We start from the raw sequence: 22,989 nt of genomic DNA, 5'->3' as shown, positions 1-22,989 counted from the left end.
ATCTCTGGAATTCTCTGCCACAGAAGGTAGTTGAGGCCAGTTCATTGGCTATATTTAAGAGGGAGTTAGATGTGGCTAAGGGGATCAGGAGGTATGGAGAGAAGTCAGGTACGGGATACTAAGTTGGATGATCAGCCATGATCATATTGAATGGCGGTGCAGGCGTGAAGAGCCGAATGGCCTCTACTCCTGCACCTATTTTCTATGTTTCTAACTCCAATGTTTGCAGAGCTGCCTGGTGAGTCGATTAAAGAAGATAGTTGCAGAGGAAACAAACAAAGGGACAAACAAGTGGTGTTAAATGCAAGCTGGAACTGAGGGGGGAGTGCTGGAAATCCTCAATTCATGGCAGTATCTATAGGGAAAGAAAATCAGCGTTAATATTATAATACTTACCTAACAGCAGAACTGACCAGTTCTGATACAAATAAAAAGAGCACATTTGAAGAAAATTATTGCTGACCAACGTTCCACACATTTGGGGAAAATAGTTAACTTTTGCAATTTATAGAGTGAAAATACTAAAATTCAATATATTTCTACTTTGATGTAAAGTTACCTAAAGATCTTACAAATTGATGTGTTTTTCAATAAGACCTGATGTTATCTTTCTTTAATAAGGGGCCAATCCTTTTCCCTCCTCGCACATCTCCATGTTGGTAAGGCACTCTTAACATAATTCACGAAAGGGCCATATCTGTTGTCTCTCGGCTGTTTGGTGAAAACGCCAAAAGGATAAAGGATGTGGGTCTATGTAAACAATACTGACAGTCGGGGCAATAGCACAGGGTTACTGTTGACAGCAGGGGTTCAGAGTTCAGAATAACACAACCGGAATGAACACTTGTAAACTGTACCAAGTTGACATTTTAAGATTATGAAAATCCAATTTTCCTGAATAGATTAGGTGAATGTCCCAGTTAAATTAAATTGTTCCAAAAACTCTTAGTATTGCAGTCTGCAGATATATAATGATTAATGTACCATATTTGTTCAACATAGAATCATAGAAATTAGGTGCAGGAGTAGGCCATTCGACCCTTCGAGCCTGCACCGCCATTCAATATGATCATGGCTGATCATCCAACTCAGTATCCCGTACCTGCCTTCTCTCCATACCCTCTGGTCCCCTTAGCCACAAGGGCCACATCTAACTCCCACTTAAATATAGCCAATGAACTGGGAATCTATTCAATGCCCCAAGGTTTCATTTTAATTCTTCCAGTAATTCAACATAGGAATGTTCTCGCCACAGACAAAATCAGATATATTACTTGAGTACTGTCATGCGAATAGCCTCAACTACCCTCTGTGGCAGAGAGTTCCAGAAAAACGTTTTTCTCATCTCGGTTTTAAAGGATTTCCCCCTTATCCTTAAGCTGTGACCTCTTGTCCTGGACTTCCCCAACATCGGGAACAATCTTCCTGCATCTAGCCTGTCCAACCCCTTAAGAATTTTGTAAGTTTCTATAAGATCCCCTCTCAATCTCCTAAATTCTAGAGAGTATAAACCAAGTCTATCCAATCTTTCTTCACAAGACAGTCCTGACATCCCAGGAATCAGTCTGGTGAACCTTCTCTGCACTCCCTAATGTCCTTCCTCAGATTTGGAGACCAAAACTATACGCAATACTCCAGGTGTGGTCTCACCAAGACCCTGTACAACTGCAGTAGAACCTCCCTGCTCCTATACTCAAATCCTTTTGCAATGAAAGCTAACATACCATTCGCTTTCCTCACTGCCTGCTGCTGCACCTGCATGCCTACTTTCAATGACTGGTGTACCATGACACCCAGGTCTCGCTGCATCTCCCCTAATCGGCCACCATTTAGATAATAGTCTGCTTTCCTGTTTTTGCCACCAAAATGGACAACCTCACATTTATCCACAAAATAATCAGCTATAGGAATCTTGAAAGCTATTATGTTCTACTTCCTCCATTTTTCTTTTTGTCCTTTCTTCTTAATCTCTTTCTCCATGATAAATGCTGAATTTTTCAATTTGTGGAGTGTGGATATTTCTAGTCTAGTATGGCTAGCGTTTATTGTCCATCCCTAACCGTCTATTGCAATCATTCTTCCTAATGTTTTTGGAAATCAATTGTACAAAAGATGGCGATGACTTGTATCTCTCACGCACACGCACGCACACGCTCGCTCGCTCATTCACTCACTCACACACTCCCTCACACTAACCTGAACTAACCCGTATTATTATCTCAAACACAATATCATGTACCAAAGGAGGAGGCTGGCTTCATGATGCCTGTTACTCTTGTAAATGTCACACAAGAGGTATTGCAGATCACCTCAGTAAACATAATCATTTTCTTCTGCAGCAATCTATGGCCGCTGTTCTTGCCAAAGGAGAGGAGCTGGCAAACCGTTTGGAAAAGGAGAATGAAGAAGCAATTGCTAATGCCATTGCCGAGGAGGAACAATTAACAAGAGAAATTCAAGCAGAGGAAAGTAATGACATAAACCTGGAGACTGATGCTGAAAGCGAGTTCTCAGTGAGTACGGTCAGAGTGCTTCTCCACAGAACTATTCTAGTTACCCTTCACCCTTAATATCCTATATGATCAATTTTTACACTTTTTCCTGAAATTGCTATGATAAGTCCCATATATATTCGACCGCCCCGGGCCGCGGAGTTTGAACCGGCCCGTTCGCGGAGCTTGGATTCAGCCGCGGAACTTGCTTACCATCACCTGGTGGGGTCACAACATCGGAGGCCTGGATCGCCTCAGCACAGAGGGAGAGCAAGGAGGGAAGAGACAAGGACTTTGGGACTTTTTGCCTTCCATCACAGTGAGGAGGTGCCTGGTTGACTCACTGTGGTGGATGTTAAACTGTGTTGAGTGTGTGTTTTGTTATTTATTCTAGGTTATGACTGCAGGTTAAACCATTCCGTTGCACTGAAAAGTTCAATGCCAATAAAATTGAATCTGAATCTGAATATTAGCAAATTACTACAACTAAAACCATGACTGCATTTCTGCTTCATAACTCAGATAGCAAATACATATAGGTTGGCTGTTTAGATGTTCATAAATTCAGCAGGCGTCAATGCTTCGTGATCTAGATCACGAACGTTGGTGAGACTATTTCTACTGATGCTGTTGCTGGCCCCGTTGAGATGAGTTATTACAATAACTAAGAATCAAACCTGCAATACCCCAGGTTACACAAAAAAGCTGGAGAAACTCAGCGGGTGCAGCAGCATCTATGGAGCGAAGGAAATAGGCAACGTTTCGGGCCGAAACCCTTCTTCAGAAGGGTTTCGGCCCGAAACGTTGCCTATTTCCTTCGCTCCATAGATGCTGCTGCACCCACTGAGTTTCTCCAGCTTTTTTGTGTAACCTTCGATTCTCCAGCATCTGCAGTTCCCTCTTAAACACTGCAATACCCCAGATTCTGTGTAGTTTTGCTTTGCAAATAGTGGTGCATTTACTCACTGGAAATAATTTCACATTTCTGGAATGTTTGTGTCACTCCATATAATTGTAGTGTCATAAATTCAAATACAGTTAAGTCTCTTTTCTGCATTCTAATTATATTATTGAAGGCCCTTTTGGGAACTCTGAAGGATATATTTATACAGGTTGCCTTCAGGTTATGGCAGGGTCCAGTTAGGGTGAACTCTTCATACCGGAATAGTTTGCAAGTTGGAAAAGCAACAATAGAATTTGTCTATTGTTATTGACATACTTATCTTCATTCCCATGTCAGACAGAGTGGAGTACCATATGTGCATATGTGCAAAATCATTTCTGAACTATAAATCATTTTGCTATCCTGCAGAATTATGGTCAGTGTTCTGAAAGTGTTCCCCATTGACTCATCTACGATTTGTTCAGTCTAATTTCCCAAAATACTCTCAAGTACTGCCCCATCTCCAGTAGGACTCTTTGTACGTTATCTAAAAACAAATCTTGGACGCACTTTCCCATCTTAGCCCATTGCTTCACGGCAATTGGGAAAGTTTAAAATCCCCAACAACTAAAAAATGCTATTGTTCTTGAACCTTTCTTCGATTTGCTAACATATCTATATGTGCTTTTTAAGACATTTACAGTTTAAGATGCATCTTTCCATAGATGGGTCTTTTTTTTTAATGCATGGTTCAGAAAATGTTAAAAAGATTTAATAAGTATCTCAAAGAGGAACAACACACTGCTGTCCAGGTATTTTGCGGATTGGAACAGCTTGGTTTAGATGCTTCATTATACTTGAGAGATTAAATGTTGTCTCGGTAGGATCTCTGGCAGGTAATTCAGCTCAATTTGTAATAAAATGGTTCCATTTGTGCACTCAAATTGCCAGAATAGTTGGTCAAATTCATTTTTTTCGTAGGCCAACATGAGCAGCGGCAACTTATCTCTCTGTGGTCTCTCGGCTCAATCTCAAAATCTGGACTGGAATGATGTGCTGGCAGAATATGAAGGTACGTGCTTCATAGCTTTGTCATCTGTATTTGTACTTTGACTAAATGAGAGTTCACTGTATTTTGTTTCAACATGGACGGCCCACTGTTGGGGAGTGACAGCCATTTGATCCTAAACCTGTGGTCTGGGGTGAAAGCTTTTGAATGCCAATATTGTTGGCAGCCAAGATTCCATGCTCCTCTTATTCTTTTGTTTGTGATTTTATTGAGCAACAGATGGTATTTGCACAACTTAATTTCCTCTTGAATTTACCACAACTATGCTTGACAAGTGCCTAAAAGAGTCAGACATGCTTCTGTCCCTGAGGTACACAAAAAAGCTGGAGAAGCTCAGCGGGTGCAGCAGCATCTATGGAGCGAAGGAAATAGGCAACGTTCGGGCTATTTTCCTGAGACCAGGTTCTGCTGGTAAGGATAGATTGATGTGAATAGCATCTTTCTCCCGAAGGTCATTTTTTGAAACCAGATAAGGTAAAAATAAAAGCTTTATTTTGCTGATTTTTATTTTCATTGGGCATATCTGATTATTTAGTTTTGTTTAGTTTCAACCTTGATAGGTTTTTGACCCTCTCTGGAAACTGGATCATGGTTAGTAAGTCATCCCTGCTGTTAATTCGCTCTCCTGTATCTATCTTGCCACCATCTTGTTCGCACTCAATTTCGGTTCTTCTGGTTTATTCAAATCTCCTGTATCTGCCCGGGTAATAATATGTTCCACAATATGCTTCCGTTGTTTCTCCTCCATCAGATCTTGACAAGGTCTCGTGGATGTCCTTGCCCTACCATTTCCCCTCGGTGAATATTTTACCTTATAACCATATAACCATATAACAATTACAGCACGGAAACAGGCCATCTCGGCCCTACAAGTCCGTGCCGAACAAATTTTTGTTCCCCTTAGTCCCACCTGCCTGCACTCATACCATAACCCTCCATTCCCTTCTCATCCATATGCCTATCCAATTTATTTTTAAATTATACCAATGAACCTGCCTCCACCACTTCCACTGGAAGCTCATTCCACACCGCTACCACTCTCTGAGTAAAGAAGTTCCCCCTCATATTACCCCTAAACTTCTGTCCCTTAATTCTGAAGTCATGTCCTCTTGTTTGAATCTTCCCTATTCTCAAAGGGAAAAGCTTGTCCACATCAACCTTCCATCCTGCCAGTCGCCATATACAATGGATCATCTAGAAATCTGACGGACTCATTCAACAAGATGCCACCATCTGGTGTATCTTCCATTCCCTTCCTCCTTTGACATTTATAAGGGACCATTCCCTGTTGTGAATCACTGGTTCACTCTTCCACCTCCCCCTACACCTGGTTCCCTTTTTATGGCACCTTTCCAGACAACATGCTTTGGATGCAGTGCCTGAAAGGAAAAGACATTTTGCCAGAACCTACTGAGAAAGAACTTGGATTTTTTACACAAAGATTTATTATTATTCTGTTCTTAGCACGTGAACCTTGGCGCCAGAGCACGTCGTGGGGCGATATTGTGGAGGAAGAGCCAGCTCGGCCACCAGGACACGCCATCCAGATGCACGAGAAGCTCTCCTCACCATCGCGGAAAATGTGACTAAGATTAATTACTGACTTAAATTACTTACCACAGTACAGAATTACCGTTAAGCTGTAGGTTACACAAAAAAGCTGGAGAAACTCAGCGGGTGCAGCAGCATCTATGGAGCGAAGGAAATAGGCAACGTTTCGGCCCGAAACGTTGCCTATTTCCTTCGCTCCATAGATGCTGTTGCACCCGCTGAGTTTCTCCAGCTTTTTTGTGTAACCTTCAATTCTCCAGCATCTGCAGTTCCTTCTTAAATACCATTAAGCTGTAATTCAGTATTGTGATTGTCATTTGCAGAGTAAACCAAATGACAAGGTTTTAGATCCAATAATAACCCTAATATGGCCTTTTCAAATTTCCTACTGACAGGACGATTGCAGAATCAAAAAAGAAACACGAGGAAAAGCAGTTAAAGGCTCAACAGCTTCGTGAGAAACTAAGGGAAGAAAAAACTATGAAACTACAGAAATTGTTGGAGCGGGTAAGCAGAATGGTTTCAATTCCGGCCGGTGAGAAATGTAATAGTGTAAATGCACAGGGGGTTCGGTTTTAACCTCTTTCTGTGATATGATTGGAACTCACACTGAAAAGCTGAGTGTTCCTTCCAAATATTGTATAGGCTGCTGCCGTTTCAATTTAGTTTAGTTTAGCGATACAGCGTGGAAACAGTCCCTTCGGCCCACTGAGTCCGCACCGACCAGCGATCCATGCACATTAACGCTATCCTACACTAGGGACAATTTTTACGTTCATATACCAAGCCACAAACCTCGATGTTTGGGGGAAACCGAAGCATTCAGAGAAAACCCACATGGTCACGGGGAGAATGTGCAAACTCCGTACAGACAGCACTTGTAGCCAGGGTCGAACCCGGGTCTCTGGCGATGTAAGGCAGCAACTCTACCGCTGTGCCATCGTGCCGCCCTAGTTTTCAGATGGGTGAATGGAACAAAGGAAAACTGCATCTATTTGCACTGATTTCAAGTCTGAGAAGCCACTAACTACTGCTCCTAATGGAGATGTAGGAAGTTCAGCCAGAGCCTGGTTGGTTAGAGTAGAAGAAACCTCTGTGGCTTCTAGTAATATCCCCAACCAAAGTGCTTAGTGCTAACGAGCTAGAAATACAGGAGTAGGAATAGATGATTCTGCCATTCAATTCAAATTGATCCTAACTCTAAATTCCATAATTTGGTTCCCTCCCCATATCCTTTGATGCTTTTTTGTGTCTTGAAATCAATCTATCCCTTAATTATATTCAATGTCTTTGCTGCCATTACTTCTGTGCGTGAGAACGCTACAGGTTTATCACCTGTGGAGTAAAAAATTCTCCTCGTCTCAAATCATAAATATGTTGCCCCATATCCTGAGAGTGAGAGCCCTAGTTCTAGATTTTAGAGCCTGGGAAAGTATCTTTCCAACATCCGGCCTTTTGATTTGTGTCAGAATTTTGTATGTTTCAATGTTATCTCCCTCTCGGTCTTCTAACATCGATCCCTGTTGATTTGCCGTGTATTCATTAGAGTTCAATTGACCCCACCAACCTCCACATTCATCATATCATTCTTCGACGTTTCTGTGTTAAAATGCAAGTCAAAGCAAATGTTACATGTATAATACCGCGTAACTCATCATCACCATCTTTAGGAGAAAGAAGTGCGAAAATGGAAAGGGGAGCTGCTGGAACAGAGGAGAAAAATGATGGAGGAAAAGCTACTTCACGCTGAACTGAAACGAGAATTGCAACTGCAAGCCATTGTAAAAAAAGCACAGGAGGAAGAAGCCAAGGTACAGGATCAGTCTAGAGATATTGCTTTGTCATGTCAAGTCAATTTTATTTCTATAGCACATTAAAAAACAACTCTCGTTGACCTAAGTGCTTTACATCAGTGTAGGTATTAACGTGCTACAAACAGTGGTACATAGATCTAACATTACATACATACATACATACATCCATACAGTGCTCCCTCAGAGGACCTCAAGAAACGCTTGTGAGTAGAAGTAAGTTTTAAGTCTAGACTTAAAAGAGTCGATGGAGGGGGCAGTTCTCTGGAGAGAAGGAATAATTGACGTTTCGGGCTGAGACCCTTCTTCAGACTCTAGACCGACGGAGGGTCTCGATCCGAAACCGAAACGTCACCCATTCCTTCTCTCCAGAAATGCTGCCTGTCCCGCTGAATTACTCCAGCTTTTTGTGTCTATCTTCAGTTTAAACCAACATCTGCAGTTCTTTCCTACACATGTGTTTCCCCCTTTCAGGTTAATGAAATTGCTTTCATCAACACACTGGAAGCGCAGAACAAGCGTCACGATGTTCTTGCCAAAGTAAAAGAGTATGAACAGCGGCTGAATGAATTGCAAGAAGAAAGGCATCGTCGGCAAGAAGAGAAGCAAGCACGTGATGAGGCCGTGCAGGTGAGGCCACAGATTAATGAGACAATGAGGCTTCTGTGGAGCTTCAGATGGAAGTTAAAGACCCCATAATATCTGACGCACAAAGGGATCTTCTCTACCCCCAAGGAGCGGAAGCTAGCGTTGAGGTCCCGACCATGGGGGAAAATGGAGGAGGACTGGCCAAATGTTGTGCCTTCCACCACAGTGATGAATGCTGTGGTGGATGTTTGTGTTAATTTTTATTGTGTTTTTGTGTGTTTTTTTTTCATTGTACCGCCGCTGGCAAATTCATTTCACTTGCACTTTATGTGCTATTTTTGTCTACCTTCCACATATAGATACAATCAGTTCATACTCGAGTGCAGTACATTGAGCATGGGGGAAGACACAGAGTGCAGAATATAGTTCTCAACATTGCTGTGCATCAATTCCATAAGACAAAATCCAAGGTCAACAATGGGGTGGAGGTGAATCGATCATTGCCCGAGCTTATGGAGGGTTGTTCAGAAGCCTGGTAACAGAGGGAAAGCAGCTGTGCCTATATTTGGTGGTGCTCACTTTCAAATGTGGTGCAAAAATTGATTGCATCTCTGGTGGCATAATGTAGCCATGGCTAGAGATCCTGAATGTTATCGAATGACTGTCAATAAAATTAGGTTTGTGGGCAGGTGGAATTGACGCTGTCTGCAGTTTCAGATGAATGAATACATGTTTGATTAATTTGTGGAAAGCAGCTAGCATTGTGGATTATGCAATACTGCCATTGTGGATATGTCAAAAGCTTATAAATTGTTATATGTAGTATTTTTGTTGTTGTTGATATTACTGCTTTAGATGATAAAATCAAATCTGAATACAAATGTGTCTGAATGCAGGAACGCAAACGAGCACTGGAGGCAGAGCGTCAGGCTCGTGTCGAGGAACTGTTGTTGAAACGAAGGGAGCAGGAGGCGCGAGTTGAGCAACAACGCCAAGAGAAAGAGAGAGCAAGGGAAGACGCTGCTCGTGAAAGGGCCAGGTTTGCAAACTTCACAAACTGATTCATGTGCAGCTCTCCAAGGCCAATTAGTTTAACACAAACAGACAGCTCCTGACCAAAATACGGCAGATGACAATAAGTTGGCCTCACTGGCAGCAACATATGGGCCAGGAGATTGGTTAGTTCCTGTGGTGGCACGATGGCACAGAGGTAGAGTTGTTGCCTTACAGCACTTACAGTGTCAGAGACCCTGGTTTGATCCTGGCTACGGAGTTTGTACGTTCTCCCTGTGACCTGCGTGGATTTTCTCCGAGAACCTCAGTTGCCTCCCACACTCCAAAGACGTACAGGTTTGTAGGTTAATTGGCTTGGTATAAATGTAAAAAATGTCCCTGGTGTAGGATGGTGTTAATGTGCGGGGTTTGCTGGCCGTACGGACTCGGTGGACCAGAGGGCATGTTTCCGCTCTGAACTTAACTAAACTAAACTCTGGCTCAGAGGAACAGGACATCCATGTTCCCTGTTTCAGACTGCAATTCAGTTATGGTTGCTGGAAGCTGTGGATGGTTTAGTGGGGCAGGTTTAATGATGATGCCACTTTGCTATAGTACCTTGCTGTTGTCCATTGGACTATTGCGCAAACATTTAAAAGTTTTATAATCCTGGATCCCTATAAAAGTAACTATAAATGCACCCTATTTTGAAATATTTAGTATATTGACAAGTCTTCAGTACTGGGGGCAGTGTGGTCCTTGTGTGCTTATTCCCAAAGTAGATTGAGGATGATCAGATAACAGATCATTCTAAAAAGCATACATTTTCACTCTTTGTGACTCCTTTAAATCTTGCTCCTCTGAACACTGAGCTTCCCCATATCTTCCCACAATAGCAATTTGGGGAAAAAAAGTCTATCCTGTTGCTTTTTTTCCCCCCATACCTGCTCATTTCCTGATGATTGCTACTCCTTTGGCAGGGAGCGAGAGGAGAGATTGGCAGCACTCAGCGCAGCACAACAAGAAGCTATGGAGGAACTGCAGAAAAAAATACAGATGAAGGTATGACATAATGGATTATTCGTTGTTGATCTTCATAATCATTCGTATATAAGGTTTGCCAGCATTATAGTTCTTGTTTAATTAGTATACACTCACCAGATATTAAGGACTTGAGGTTTGAGACTTGCTTCTCAGTGGTAATCCTGAAAAAGGGTACACAGTTTGTAACATCAAGGTGATGGCTGACCATGGTAAGGATATCCAAAAACAGAGAGCATGGGATTAAGTGGGAAGAATTAGTTTTGAAGGGGATTTGAGGTGAAAGTTTTATTTAACAGAGTGTTTATTTCTGGAACTCGCTGCCAGAGGAGGTGATAGTTACAATGTTTAAAAAGCATTTAGCCAAACACTTGAATGGACATTAAGGTGCACAACCTAATGTTGGTAAATAGGGTTTGTGTAGATAGACACTTTATAATGCCCCTGTCCCACTTAGGAAACCTGAACGGAAACCTCTGGAGACTTTGCGCCCCACCCAAGGTTTCCGTGCGGTTCCCGGAGGTTGCAGGTGGTTCCCGGAGGTTGCAGGTGGTGGAAGCAGGTAGGGAGACTGACAAAAACCTCCGGGAAAACCGCACGGAAACCTTGGGTGGGGCGCAAAGTCTCCAGAGGTTTCCGTTCAGGTTTCCTAAGTGGAACAGGGGCATCAGGTTAGCAAGGCTGTACTATTCGACTCTATAACTAATTAGGTTGGATTTTATACAATGCTTCCTGAATGGTACAGATCAGATCTTTTTCAATGAAACACAGATTGATTTGTGTACCATGTAAACCAGATACAGAACCAAATAAATGCTTCTGATTTAGCACGCAAATAACTTCCAAGAAGGTACTGGAGTTTAAATCTGATCAAAACTGCAAAGTGTTGTGCTGTTTGTAGTCGGTGACTTCCCCACCTGTTTTGCCTTTTATTCAGCATGATGAAAGCAGTCGGAGGCACATGGAGCAGATAGAACAACGAAAAGAAAAAGCAGCTGAGCTCAGCAGTGGGAGACACGCTAATACTGACTACGCCCCCAAACTAATTCCTTATGAACGGAAAAAGCACTGTTCACTCTGCAATGTGTTGGTAGGTTCAAATAGCGGATATTGTTTTGTTTTTTTCAACTGCGTAAAGAAATACTGTAACTATGAATTATCTTTGACAGGTGGATGATGTTTGAAGGGTGGTGAATCTGGAATTCATTGCCACAGACAGCTGTGGAGGCCAAATGATAGGGTATTTGTAAAGCAGAGATTGATAGATGCTTGATTAGTAAGGGCATCAAAGGTTCCATGGAGAAGGCAGGAGAATAGGTCGGCATGGTGGCGCAGCAGTAGAGTTTCAGCGCCAGAGACTGCGGGTTTGATCCCGACTACGGGTGCTGTCTGAACGAAGTTTGTACATTTCCTCGTGACCGTGTGGGTTTTCCCTGAGATCTACCACACTCCAAAGACGTACAGGTTTGTAGGTTAATTGGCTTGGTATAGAAGTAAGGGCATGAAGAGCCTATTTCCACGCTGTATCTCTAAACTCAACTAAATAGGGTTGAGAGGGATGAAATAGATCAGCCATGATTGAATGGCGGAACAGATTTGATGGGCTGAATGGCCTAATTCTGTTTCTATGTCATATGGTCTTATGGCCTTAATTCCCAATTCCCAAATCTTGTTTCCTTTGTAAAATGAGGAGGGTTTAAAAGAATGCAGTTGAAACTTCAAGGTTTGTAATAGATTATAACTAAATTAAGCATTTTTCCCACTGAGGTGAAATGGACAAATGTAACAAAGTTGGCCCAAAGGTAAAAGTTTGAGTGAATTTTTGACCTCTTCTGGTTTGTGTAATATTTTAATCCTTTAGTCAACAAAAAATAACTGATTTGAGGGCAATTTCCGGACAGAAATGATTGAGAGATGGCGATTGGTGAGTTACTAACTGAGGTCAGGAACGTATTAATCATTCTTCTGTTTCTAAAAACATCTACATGTTTCTCAACAACTGCAAAATAAGTATGTGGTGGATGTAAAGAGGGAAAAGGTGGCAAGTTGACTATTTTTCAGATGTGAGAGTGACCTTTGTGAAGACCCTATTCCTGTCATAATCCGAAAGAAACTCAGAAGAGTTTGCTATATTTAAGAGGGAGTTAGGGCTATATTTAAGAGGGAGTTAGATGTGGCCCTTGTGGCCAAGGGGATCAGAGGGTATGGAGAGAAGGCAGGTACGGGATACTGAGTTGGATGATCAGCCATGATCATATTGAATGGCGGTGCAGGCTCGAAGGGCCGAATGGCCTACTCCTGCACCTAATTTCTATGTTTCTATGTTTCTAAGAGTCAGTGAGCTTAACTGTTTTCACTTTCTCTTTCATAGATAACTTCTGAGGTCTACCTCTTCAGCCACATCAAGGCAAGAAAACACCAGCAAGCTGTACGGGAGAACAGCAGCATCCAGGGACGAGAGTTGTCAGATGAAGAAGTGGTAAGTTTTACTAGTAGGCTGTTTCTTTACACATTTATTACACGTTAGTTACTTGTACTTCATTTCTAAACCATAAGCCTTCTGACATCAGTTCAATTGTTCCCTACATGACTCACCTTGAGTTTAATATCTCTGTTATATTAGCTGTAAATATTAGCTGGGAAGTAAACAGAATTGAGATAAAACACTATATTAATATGTTGTTGTGTTTTAATAATAATAATAATAATAATAATATCTTTTATTGTCATTGCATGTCAGTGCAACGAGATTTAGTTTGCAGCTCCAACCGATGAAAAATAAAAGTAAAATAAATAAATAAGCTGTGTGTCGTGACCATCCGAGGGAGACAGTCCAGGGGGGGTGGGGGGGCACTCAGCAGGGCCGGTTCAGAGCCGCTATAGCTCTTGGAATAAAGCTCCCACCTGCCTGTTTCTGAGTCTGGAGGTTCGGGCGTAGAAGGCCTCGTAACGTCTGCCGGAGGGAAGTAGTTCGAACAGTCCGTTACAGGGGTGTGATGAGTCTTTATGGATGCTGACTGCCTTCCTGAGGCACCGTGTGTGGTAGATGCCCTCCAAGGCTGGTAGCTGTGTCCCAATGATACTCTGCACTCTGTGGACGACGCGCTGAAGAGCTCTCCTCTCCGCCTCCGTGCAGCTGAGATACCACACAGAGATGCCATACGTTAATATGCTCTCTGTGGTGCAGCGGTAGAACGTTGTCAGCAGCTGTTGGGGCAGACCAGTCTTTTGTGGATTTAGACTCTCCCATTTGTATACAGTTATTTGCCTATGTACCAGTTTTAATTCATCCACAATCCACACATTGTTAACCAGTATTTTTTTTTTTTTTTATTGTATGCTTATTTTGTATTTTCATTTTTACTTCTACTATCTTGCACTATGACTATGACCAGACGCTAAACTGCATTTCGTTGTACCTATAGGGTGATTTCATGAAAGGTCACTGCATTTCATCAAAACATCAATAATGCCTTAGTTTTGATGAAATGCATCGAGCAAACGCGATAATTCCCGATATTTTCTATCTTTATATCTGCACGGCCAACAACTTCCGCTGTTATTTTCCCTTCAGCTCTCTCTTCTCTTTACCTTCATTTTTCTTAATCTTTGGAACTCTAAAGTAGGACAGCTGTGCCTCACGGTCACCCCGACTTGCACAGTTATTTACAGCGCAAAAACTAACCGTTTACGCGGTTTTTAACAGGTTTGAAAGTACGCGTTTCTAGCATCAATAACATGTACCAGAAGTGACGTATGTACCCCAGTTGGATTTTGCGGCTCCGTGCGTGAAGACCTATGACCCAGTGACCTTTCGTGAAATCACCCTATACTCGTATTTGTGCAATGACAATAAAGTTGAATTGAATTGAATTAATCGCTGATCAAAAATTGTTCATGCACCAAGTTATTTTCCATTGAAGTGAATGTTAACAAGTTTTGTAAAAAAGACAATTCATTTTCTAAGAAATGATATCCAAACTCTTTATTTAAGTATAAAAGACATTTACCTCATTTGAAATGGATCCCATCATTTCAACCTGAATACTGGTTGTGACAGCGGCCAAGATTATCTGTAGCCTTTTTACGTTCAGATATCAAAAAATATATAGAATTACTTATGCTTAGAACTTCAACTGAAGCTCCATATTCATTACATGAAATATGAATACATAAGCTCTTGAAAAGGAGTTGTAAATGAGGTAAACTATTCATGATAGATTAGTATAACCTAGATGGGCAACAATCCTCTGGAGTCTGAGTTTCTAATCTCACCTTGTCAGTGGGTGGGAAGGTGGGAAAGTAAGGTGAAAGAGAAAGAGTACTGAAAGAAAGCCGGTTGTCTCCGATTTGAGGGAGGAGGAGAGAGGATCGGAAACTGGAGCACATGCTTGGTGTCCAGTTCTGTGATGATATTAAGATGGGAGTTTTATTCATGGTGGATTGACGATGGCTGAGAGTAAGAATGGAGAGGACTTGGTGTTGGTCAGAATATGGGCAGCTGGGTTTTGTGCAGGGTGAGTGAGGTTTGACTACAATGGGAGATGCTAATCTGGCCAGGAGATGATTGGAATGGAAATACAAGAAACGGCAGACACTGGCATGGTCATTAAAACACAATGTGTTGGTGGAACCTCCAGCGCTTGGTTGTGAGATGATTAGAATAAGTGTGAAGTTAGGAAAGTCAGGATGCATGTTTCAGTAGCAGGTATACCAAGTATGTTTTGACTTCAGGTATTAACAGTTATGTTGAGTGATGCTAGGCTATAGCAAATTGACACTTTAATTTGTCTGTTTTCTATGTCATTTAAAATGTCAAAAGCCAGATGGTTTATTAATATGCTGCTGAGTGAAAGAGTTGAATGAAAATATTTGCCATATGGGTTTGAAAAGTCAAACTTGCAAGTTTAGACTTACTGGTATTTAATCTGTTCGATGTGATAATCCAACACTTTGATCTAAACCTTTGAGATTTGACACTAGTGTCTGAATCGAGGTGTCATGACTTCACTGTTTTCCTTATGAATTCTTAAGGATGAATTGTGATATTTGCTGAAGCCTCACAACATGAAAGGTGAGAACGCTGAGAAATACTTTTAACCATGCAGTGCTCATTCGGTGGTGCTAGAAAGAGAGCTCCCTTTTCCTTCTCTCTCCCTTGTCAGTATCGATAGGTCCGATCTGTACTGGAAACTGTCGAATGACAATTGAATACGCATGTTGAACTTCTGATGCTGTCCGAGTCCTGCATAAAAGGGCAGGTTACAATGGGGAAAATGTGTAGCTGAACAGGCATCAGGGATGCTGGCTTCTGCCCTCATTCATCGCCACACCCAACCTCATTTGACGGACTGCTTGTAATTGTCATGCAGTAGCAGTGGGACAGCTGGCTGACTTGTCATTTTATATCTGAAGGTCTGTTACTGACGGGTGTCGGTTTCAGAGACAGGGATTAAGTTTGTTTTGTTCAGTTATCACTTTAGACAGGATTGTCAAGTGTGAATAGATTATAGCTGTGATGACATCTTGAATCCGTTTCACAGCTGCAGGTGGATAGGGAGGTTTTATTTCATTTCTTCAAGTCCAACGCCGTGGCTGGCAGATACACTTGTCTATTTCAGTGGTGTTGCATTCGGATTGAACAACAGAATTTGGCCCAGATTTTGTAAATATTAGCTGGGAAGTAAACTGAATTTTCAAATTATTAGACAACAGACAATAGGTGCAGGAGTAGGCCATTCGAGCCAGCACCGCCATTCACCGTGATCATGGCTGATCACAGTATTGTAATTAAAAAATTGGGATTGAGCTTTAGGAGTAACTAGTAGAAATACATCACGTAATCAGGCCCTTCGGCCCACCGAGTCCGCGCCGACCCTTGATTCCCGCATATGAACGCTATTCTATACACACAAGGGACAATTTTTACATTCAGCAAGCCAATTAACCTACAAACTTGTATGGCTTAGTAGTGTTGGAGGAAACCAAAGGTCTCGGAGAAAAACTACGCGGTCACGGGGAGAACGTACAATCTTCGTACAGACATCACCCGTAGTCAGGATCGAACCCAGGTCTCCGGCGCTGTAAGGAAGCAACTCTACCGCTATGCCACCGTGTCGCACTTTTATCAGTCGGGATCTCGCCCATTGCTATTTTTTTTTTCTTAATCTTGATTGCTGTGTTGGAAGTCTCTCTCCTCCAGTTACCGGTTCACCGTGTGAAATCTATTTAACCCCTTTATTTTCACAATCAAGAATGACGATGATTCATGAATGATAAAACGACATTATCAGCCTCACTTGTGACTTTGGCAGTGTAGAACGAGCAAAAACCTCCGAGCTGTTGGATATTGTGCCTATTAATACCCAATCACTTTTATCTCACATTTGTTTACATGTTGTATAGAGGTATAATATATTTACCAATGAACTTGGTGAGTTTAAAGGCAGCAGGCAATATACCCTAGTTCCCAACTACAACCACATTCCTGACTCCAGGTGTTCCAGAATCCAACCCTGCCTCCGACCACACAGCCAGTCTGGATCCCACTTCTCTCTTTAACTCTTCTCTCATAGCCAAGTCGCAGGATTGACTAAGTGAAAGTGTAAACATCTACTCTGCTGCAGTAAAAGATGCTATTCTGAGATGAGTGTGAGGAACTGCAGATGCTGGAATCTCGGGCAATGCACAAAGTGCTGGAGGGACACAGCTGGTCAGACGGCATCTGTGGAGGGAATGGACCGGCGATGTTTTCAGTCGTGACCTTCTTCAGACCAGTAGAGTAAGGGGGAGAAAGCTGGACGAAAGAGAGGTGGGGGCGGGACAAAGCCAGGCGAGTGATAGGAGGATACAGATGAAGGGGGGGGGGGGGGTGGTGGTGGTGGTGTTGCTTGGCAGATGGGTGGAGTAAGTGATAGGGCACAGAAGGTTGTCAGATATAGAAGAGGAGTGAAATGTAAAGCTAGAGGGAAGGATTTAGGTAGAAAGTGAGGAGAGACGGGGGGGGTGGGATAAAAGGGGGACGAGAGTATGATGGAGAGTGAATGGTTGTTTTATTATTTTACAAGTATTAATCAGTCATGTGTAGGAAGGAACTGCAGATGCTGGTTTAAACCGAGGATGGACACAAAGAGCTGGAGTAACAAATAGCATCTCTGGAGAAAAAGTATAGTCGACGTTTCGGGTCGAGACCCTTCTTCGGACAGTCATGTTGGCTCTAGACATCCAGGAACAGAAACGGCAGTCAGTGTCTATGTTGTGAACGAGACATTATTGCCCTATTTCCACAGACTCTAACTTCTGGCTGCAAATTATTATTGGCTAGTGATATTTCATTTCACTGCACTTTCATTTCACTGCACATCTCGTATGTGTATGTGACAAATAAACTTGACTTGACTTGACTATTAGTTAACTAAAAATCTATAAATTGGAATTATTTATTCTCACTTTATAAGGCAACGTTTAACAATTATTTTTAAAGAATAAATTGATTTGGTTAGATACAGGAAACAGATAATCATGTACTCGTTATACATTTGTATGTGGTTATTATTACATTTTATTTCTCAGGTGATATAATTGATTTGTTTTAGGACACAAATTGAACACCAACACTTCCACCTAGTAATACCCACACGTACTTCTGGTGAGCAGGTTCACCAGCTTTAGTCATGATCTCCAGGTTATCTCTACGCTGCTTAAAGGCATCACATTTTATAGAAAGCATGTTTTATTGTTAATTTGCCATTGTCATGCTATGAAATTCTCACGTTTTACTTTGCCTAATTTATTGCCCATTGCTTGACTAGTCACTGAGGTGAAGTGCACTTTAGAGAATATATCTATTGTTTTATGGAAGTAAGAATAAAGTCCAACAAATGAACACACCAGGAAAATAACATTGATTTATGCAATATATGGAACACAAATAACATTGAGGTTTGAACTTGTAAGACAGAGATTTACGTCGAATTCATCAGTAACAAGGCAGCATGTAAACACCTGTTGCCCATCAAGGACTAACAGGTGCTTACATACTGTCTGCCCTTTAGACAAAGCCTTGGAGCACTTCACAAAGGGCAGGAAGGACACCCACTGTGATTAGGACAGCTGGGAGGAAAATGCCAAAAGTCATGGTTTTTAAAAAAAATGTAATTAAGAGACTTTAGAAGTTGAAGGGAAAGGTGAAAAAATGAAGTGATTTTGGAAAAGAATTCCAGAGGGAGGACATAGTTGCTGAAAGATTGGTCTCTGATGCTGAATTAGAGGAGTTGAAAATAACAGTATTTAAGAACACTTCTAAGAGCTCATGTTTTCTTCCAAATAGCATGAAATTATAAGACCTTGCAATATTGATACGGAAATATAAACAAAAACAAGATGACGTCTTCCTTTGACTGAAAAAAGCACGTTTGCTTAGGTTCCGAAAGATAAATTTCCAGTGCCTTGGTATTCTGTGGGTTACATGTAGTGTGAAGCCTGCAGTGTATGTCAAGTTGTTGGAGTGTGCAGCAAAATCATATGTCAGGAGTGTACAAACTCAATCGACTGAACATTCAACCAGTGTTCTATAACGCTTTCACTGTGTGGGGGGTTTGTTCTAGTTCCATTCAGTAACTTTACAAATGACTATTGCTCTTCCCGAATGATCTGATTTGAACTGCAGCAATGTTACGATAGGAATGTACCCAGGGTCATTTACTTGTCCAATACTAGATCCAGCAATTTGTAGACATTGCAATTGATGTGCACACACAAATTTTATTTTGTTAATGTTTTGTTGGATTTGAAATGTAGTAAGTACATCTTTCCATGCAGTTGCATGTTCAAACTGGAGTAGGCGCCCACAAAATGCTGGGTTGTGTTACGATTTTACATGGATCTTGCATATACAGAAATTCTTCACTATACAGATTATAAATATAATATTTTGGATTTGCTTAGATTATAATGCAGAATTTTTAAATTCCACAAATTAAGAGTGGATATTAGAAAGAGCATTTATTACAGTCTGAAGAAGGGTTTCGGCCCGAAACGTTACCCATTTCCTTCGCTCCATAGATGCTGCTGCACCCGCTGAGTTTCTCCAGCATTTTTGTGTACCTACCATTTATTACCGACATGTGAAATAAATGTAACTGTCATAGGAAAATAATTCTATAAACTACCTTCATCACAGGTTAGCAAAAATATTAATTGACGTTTTAAAGTTTTCTGCAGTACCTTTGAGGATTAATGTTGTATCTGATCTGAAGCTGAGCCAGAGAGACGTGGGCTATCTTAACTTTGATCGCGGGTGTATTCTGATTTAGGATGTATCACTAGATTGCAGCCGCATCTCAGTGTTCTGAGGATAATGTGGAAACATCGGGCAAAGTTTCCCTATCCGCAATCATTATCCATGTTATTATGGATATAACATAAGAGTGGCTGCTCTGTACATATGGAAGCATATTCTGGTGATATTCGTTATCTAAGCACTGAGCTGTCTAGGTACAATACTGGAGGGAAGGCTGCAGCCATGTCTAATCATAAATTAAAAGAGAAGAGAGAAAAATTATAAAATCGTAAATTTTAAAATTGTAAATTGCAGTTAGGGTTTGATACTCTTTGACATGAATTAGTTGTGCAAAGTGTTCATATCCTAGCACGTTCTTTATCTGGAGGTTTATTTTTTCGATGCTTAGGGCTGGCAGGAAGACAAACGTGTGTTAGAATAATGTATCAGCGCATTTTTTTTTCCACTTTGACTGGTTTCCTCCATCAAATCTGCATTAAATCATTCTGCTGCAGGCTTTCTTCAGAATCCATTTCACATTTTGTGGTGTCCTATCAAACAAAACTCGTAAATGCAGTAAGTCAAGCCCTGCTAGTTGGACAAAAAATATTGCCTCTCCGTTTAATGTCCGCCAATTTATTTGGCAAATTTCAGTGTTCTAATTATTTTGAGTCTGTAAAAAATTGTGACCTTTTGCGTGAGGGTAAGAGAAACTATTAAAACACTCTGAATTTATGCAATGCAATTTTGTTACTTTGCGGAATATTCTTGCAAAATCAGCAGTCGCCACAATTGTACCAGCACCCTACAGGTTCCAGTCAAATGACAAATGTTTGTATTCTGGCTTGCCTTCACATCTCAACATTTACAGGATTGATAATGAGATGTCATGCATTACCAGCAGAAGCATACACGGATTCATTTGTAACTCTAAGCACACACGGAACAGACAACATTTAATTCTTGGAAAAGCACCATAAAATGGTGCAATGTATTTGTTTTTCTTCTCTGGTTCCCTTTCATAGCTGCATCCTGTGGAAATGTACTGAACAGAGCTCGAACAATTCACCCAATGATGACAGGAAATCGGATATTAATGGGTCATTGTTGATGGGTCAACCACAACTGGTGTATTCACCTAATGAGATGAAATGTTGTGGGGAAATAAGGAAGGATGTGAAAGGAAAAATAATGCCATGGTGTAAAAATGGTTCTTTATTTCAGTTAAATGGGTCAACATCTAGGACGATTGCCTGGAGATGATATTTATCCCGGATGAACGTTTAAATTTGTGGTGGATGTTTTGAGTTGAAATAATCTAGGAAAGTTTAGTTACGAGATACAATGTGGAAGCAGGCCCTTCGGCCCACCGAGTCCGTGCCTACCAGCGATCCCCGCCTATTAACACTGTCCGACACACACTAGAGACAATTTTATAATTTTTGACTAAACCAATTAACCTACAAACCTGTATGTCTTTGGAATATGGGAGGAAACCGAAGGTCTCAGAGAAAAACACACCGTAGGAAGGCAGCGACTCCACCGCTGTGCCGCCAGTGGTATGTCCATATAAGCTATCTCCATGGTACACAAAATTGCTGGAGAAATTCAGCGGGTGCAGCAGCATCTAGGAGCGAAGGAAATAGGCAACGTTTCGGGCCGAAACCCTTCTTCGATCTCCATAATTGGCAGAATCCTGCATGAAAACTAAATTAATTCCCTCCTACAGGTTAAGAAGGAAATTAAAATGTCAGGTAGTTATTTACTTTAAAGACAGCATGTTTAGGGTAAATACTCTGTCCTCAATATTTATTTTATGTAATTTTCCATACCACATAAACCAGCCAGATGAATTGAAAATGTAATGTCCATTCTATGTAAAACTTTGCTACGATTTGTAACAATTTATTGATTACTAATAGTAGCAGTAGCAGTGCATGGATTAACAATTGTATTATCATCAGCCTAAGATTATCGAAAAATGGTGATTAGTTACTTGGTTGCAATGATATTCTAATTTATGTGTATATAATGTTGCAAAGGCCTCTGTGCCTGCTATCTGTCCGGTCATCTTTAAGCCAGTATTGACATTGAATTGTTTTAATAGGTCCTTTAGATATTGACCTCAAATTCGCTTGCTCCCAACTTGGAATTACGATTCTTGGCTGGCGCTCAACAGCTTAATCCCAAATCACAGTCCTAACCATTCCCGAAAATGAGTGATTTACTTGCTCCTAAGTATTCTAGCATGCCAATATCTACAACTAAAAGGCCAACTGTGGAAGATTATATGCATTTGGTATTCCCAACACCAAACAGCAATGAAATGTTCCCCTACGGCCACATGTACACATGAAACCGTTTTGAAGAAAGAATCGTAATTTTGAGAGACCTTAATTTTGCCTGATTTCAGTATTTTCGTAACTTAAGGAAATTTGGAAAGCCTGACCACAATGTTTATCCGTTATGATGTGTGGAACATGTTGTTCCTAGTAAGGCCCAGCAAGTAGCAATGGACATTCACCAGATAACTTGTATTAATCTTGATTGAGGGATAAACATTACTTGGAGAACTCATTAATTTGATAGTCTCGGCCAAAGTTGGTTGTGGTTTTAAGTGGAGTTCCAGTTCTTTCAATATGTGATGTCTCTTGTAAACTTGCATTAAGGTGTGATCTTTAGTAAGGTATAACTTACCTTCAATGGATCTAACTGAAGCATGATACCAACACTGGTTATTGGCATTCGTAAAGCTCAACTGGAAAGCCATAATGATTTAATTCAAAATAATATTAATTTAATATCCTTGTGCCGTTGATAATGATTCTACAACATTGGTACTGGAAAATGAGGGAGAATGTAAATAAGTTAGTCGACGATTGTACAGTAATATCAATCTCCTGTCTACTTTTTCAGCTTTATTTATAAGCTGATGTTAAAAACTTTTAAATGGTTATTGATTACGTTCAAGTAACAAAGGAAATGGGAGCAGTATTAGGCCATTCGGCCCATCAAACCTGTGCTGCCTATCATTAAAATCATGGCTGACCCTCCATGTCTTATTCCCAATCTGTGCCCTTAACAACTTTTGTTTTTTTAATTTTTTTTCCCAAAGTATATTCACCATCTTGTCCTCCACCACCATTCTGCATGAGAGAATTCTGCAGGTTCATCCCCCTCTGAAATGTCTCTTCATCACAGCCTTAAATGTCTCACCCTGACATTGCAACCTTTTCTTCTAAAGCATCTTCCCCATGGGATTTGGAGGCAGAGATCAGCCA

The 22,989-nt window shown here is 41.1% G+C and overlaps 1 protein-coding gene across 3 annotated transcripts in view; it reads left to right on the top strand.

The window, feature by feature from the left end:
- scaper (S-phase cyclin A-associated protein in the ER) overlaps positions 1-22,989 on the top strand; it is a 234,954-nt gene that overhangs the window by 71,972 nt on the left and 139,993 nt on the right. For all 3 annotated transcript variants that reach the window (XM_055662538.1, XM_055662537.1, XM_055662536.1), the window contains 10 exons: positions 2,340-2,513; positions 4,357-4,447; positions 5,909-6,026; positions 6,391-6,502; positions 7,666-7,806; positions 8,281-8,436; positions 9,291-9,433; positions 10,368-10,449; positions 11,366-11,518; positions 12,800-12,907. In XM_055662538.1, coding sequence (XP_055518513.1) covers positions 2,340-2,513; positions 4,357-4,447; positions 5,909-6,026; positions 6,391-6,502; positions 7,666-7,806; positions 8,281-8,436; positions 9,291-9,433; positions 10,368-10,449; positions 11,366-11,518; positions 12,800-12,907 — 1,278 coding nt within the window. The remainder of the gene's footprint in view (positions 1-2,339; positions 2,514-4,356; positions 4,448-5,908; positions 6,027-6,390; positions 6,503-7,665; positions 7,807-8,280; positions 8,437-9,290; positions 9,434-10,367; positions 10,450-11,365; positions 11,519-12,799; positions 12,908-22,989) is intronic.

The sequence above is a fragment of the Leucoraja erinacea genome, chromosome 36 (genome assembly GCF_028641065.1).
Source record: "Leucoraja erinacea ecotype New England chromosome 36, Leri_hhj_1, whole genome shotgun sequence".
Classification (NCBI taxonomy): domain Eukaryota; kingdom Metazoa; phylum Chordata; class Chondrichthyes; order Rajiformes; family Rajidae; genus Leucoraja; species Leucoraja erinaceus.
Note: the sequence above shows the minus strand (reverse complement) of the source record. Positions and strands in the feature narration are given on the sequence as shown.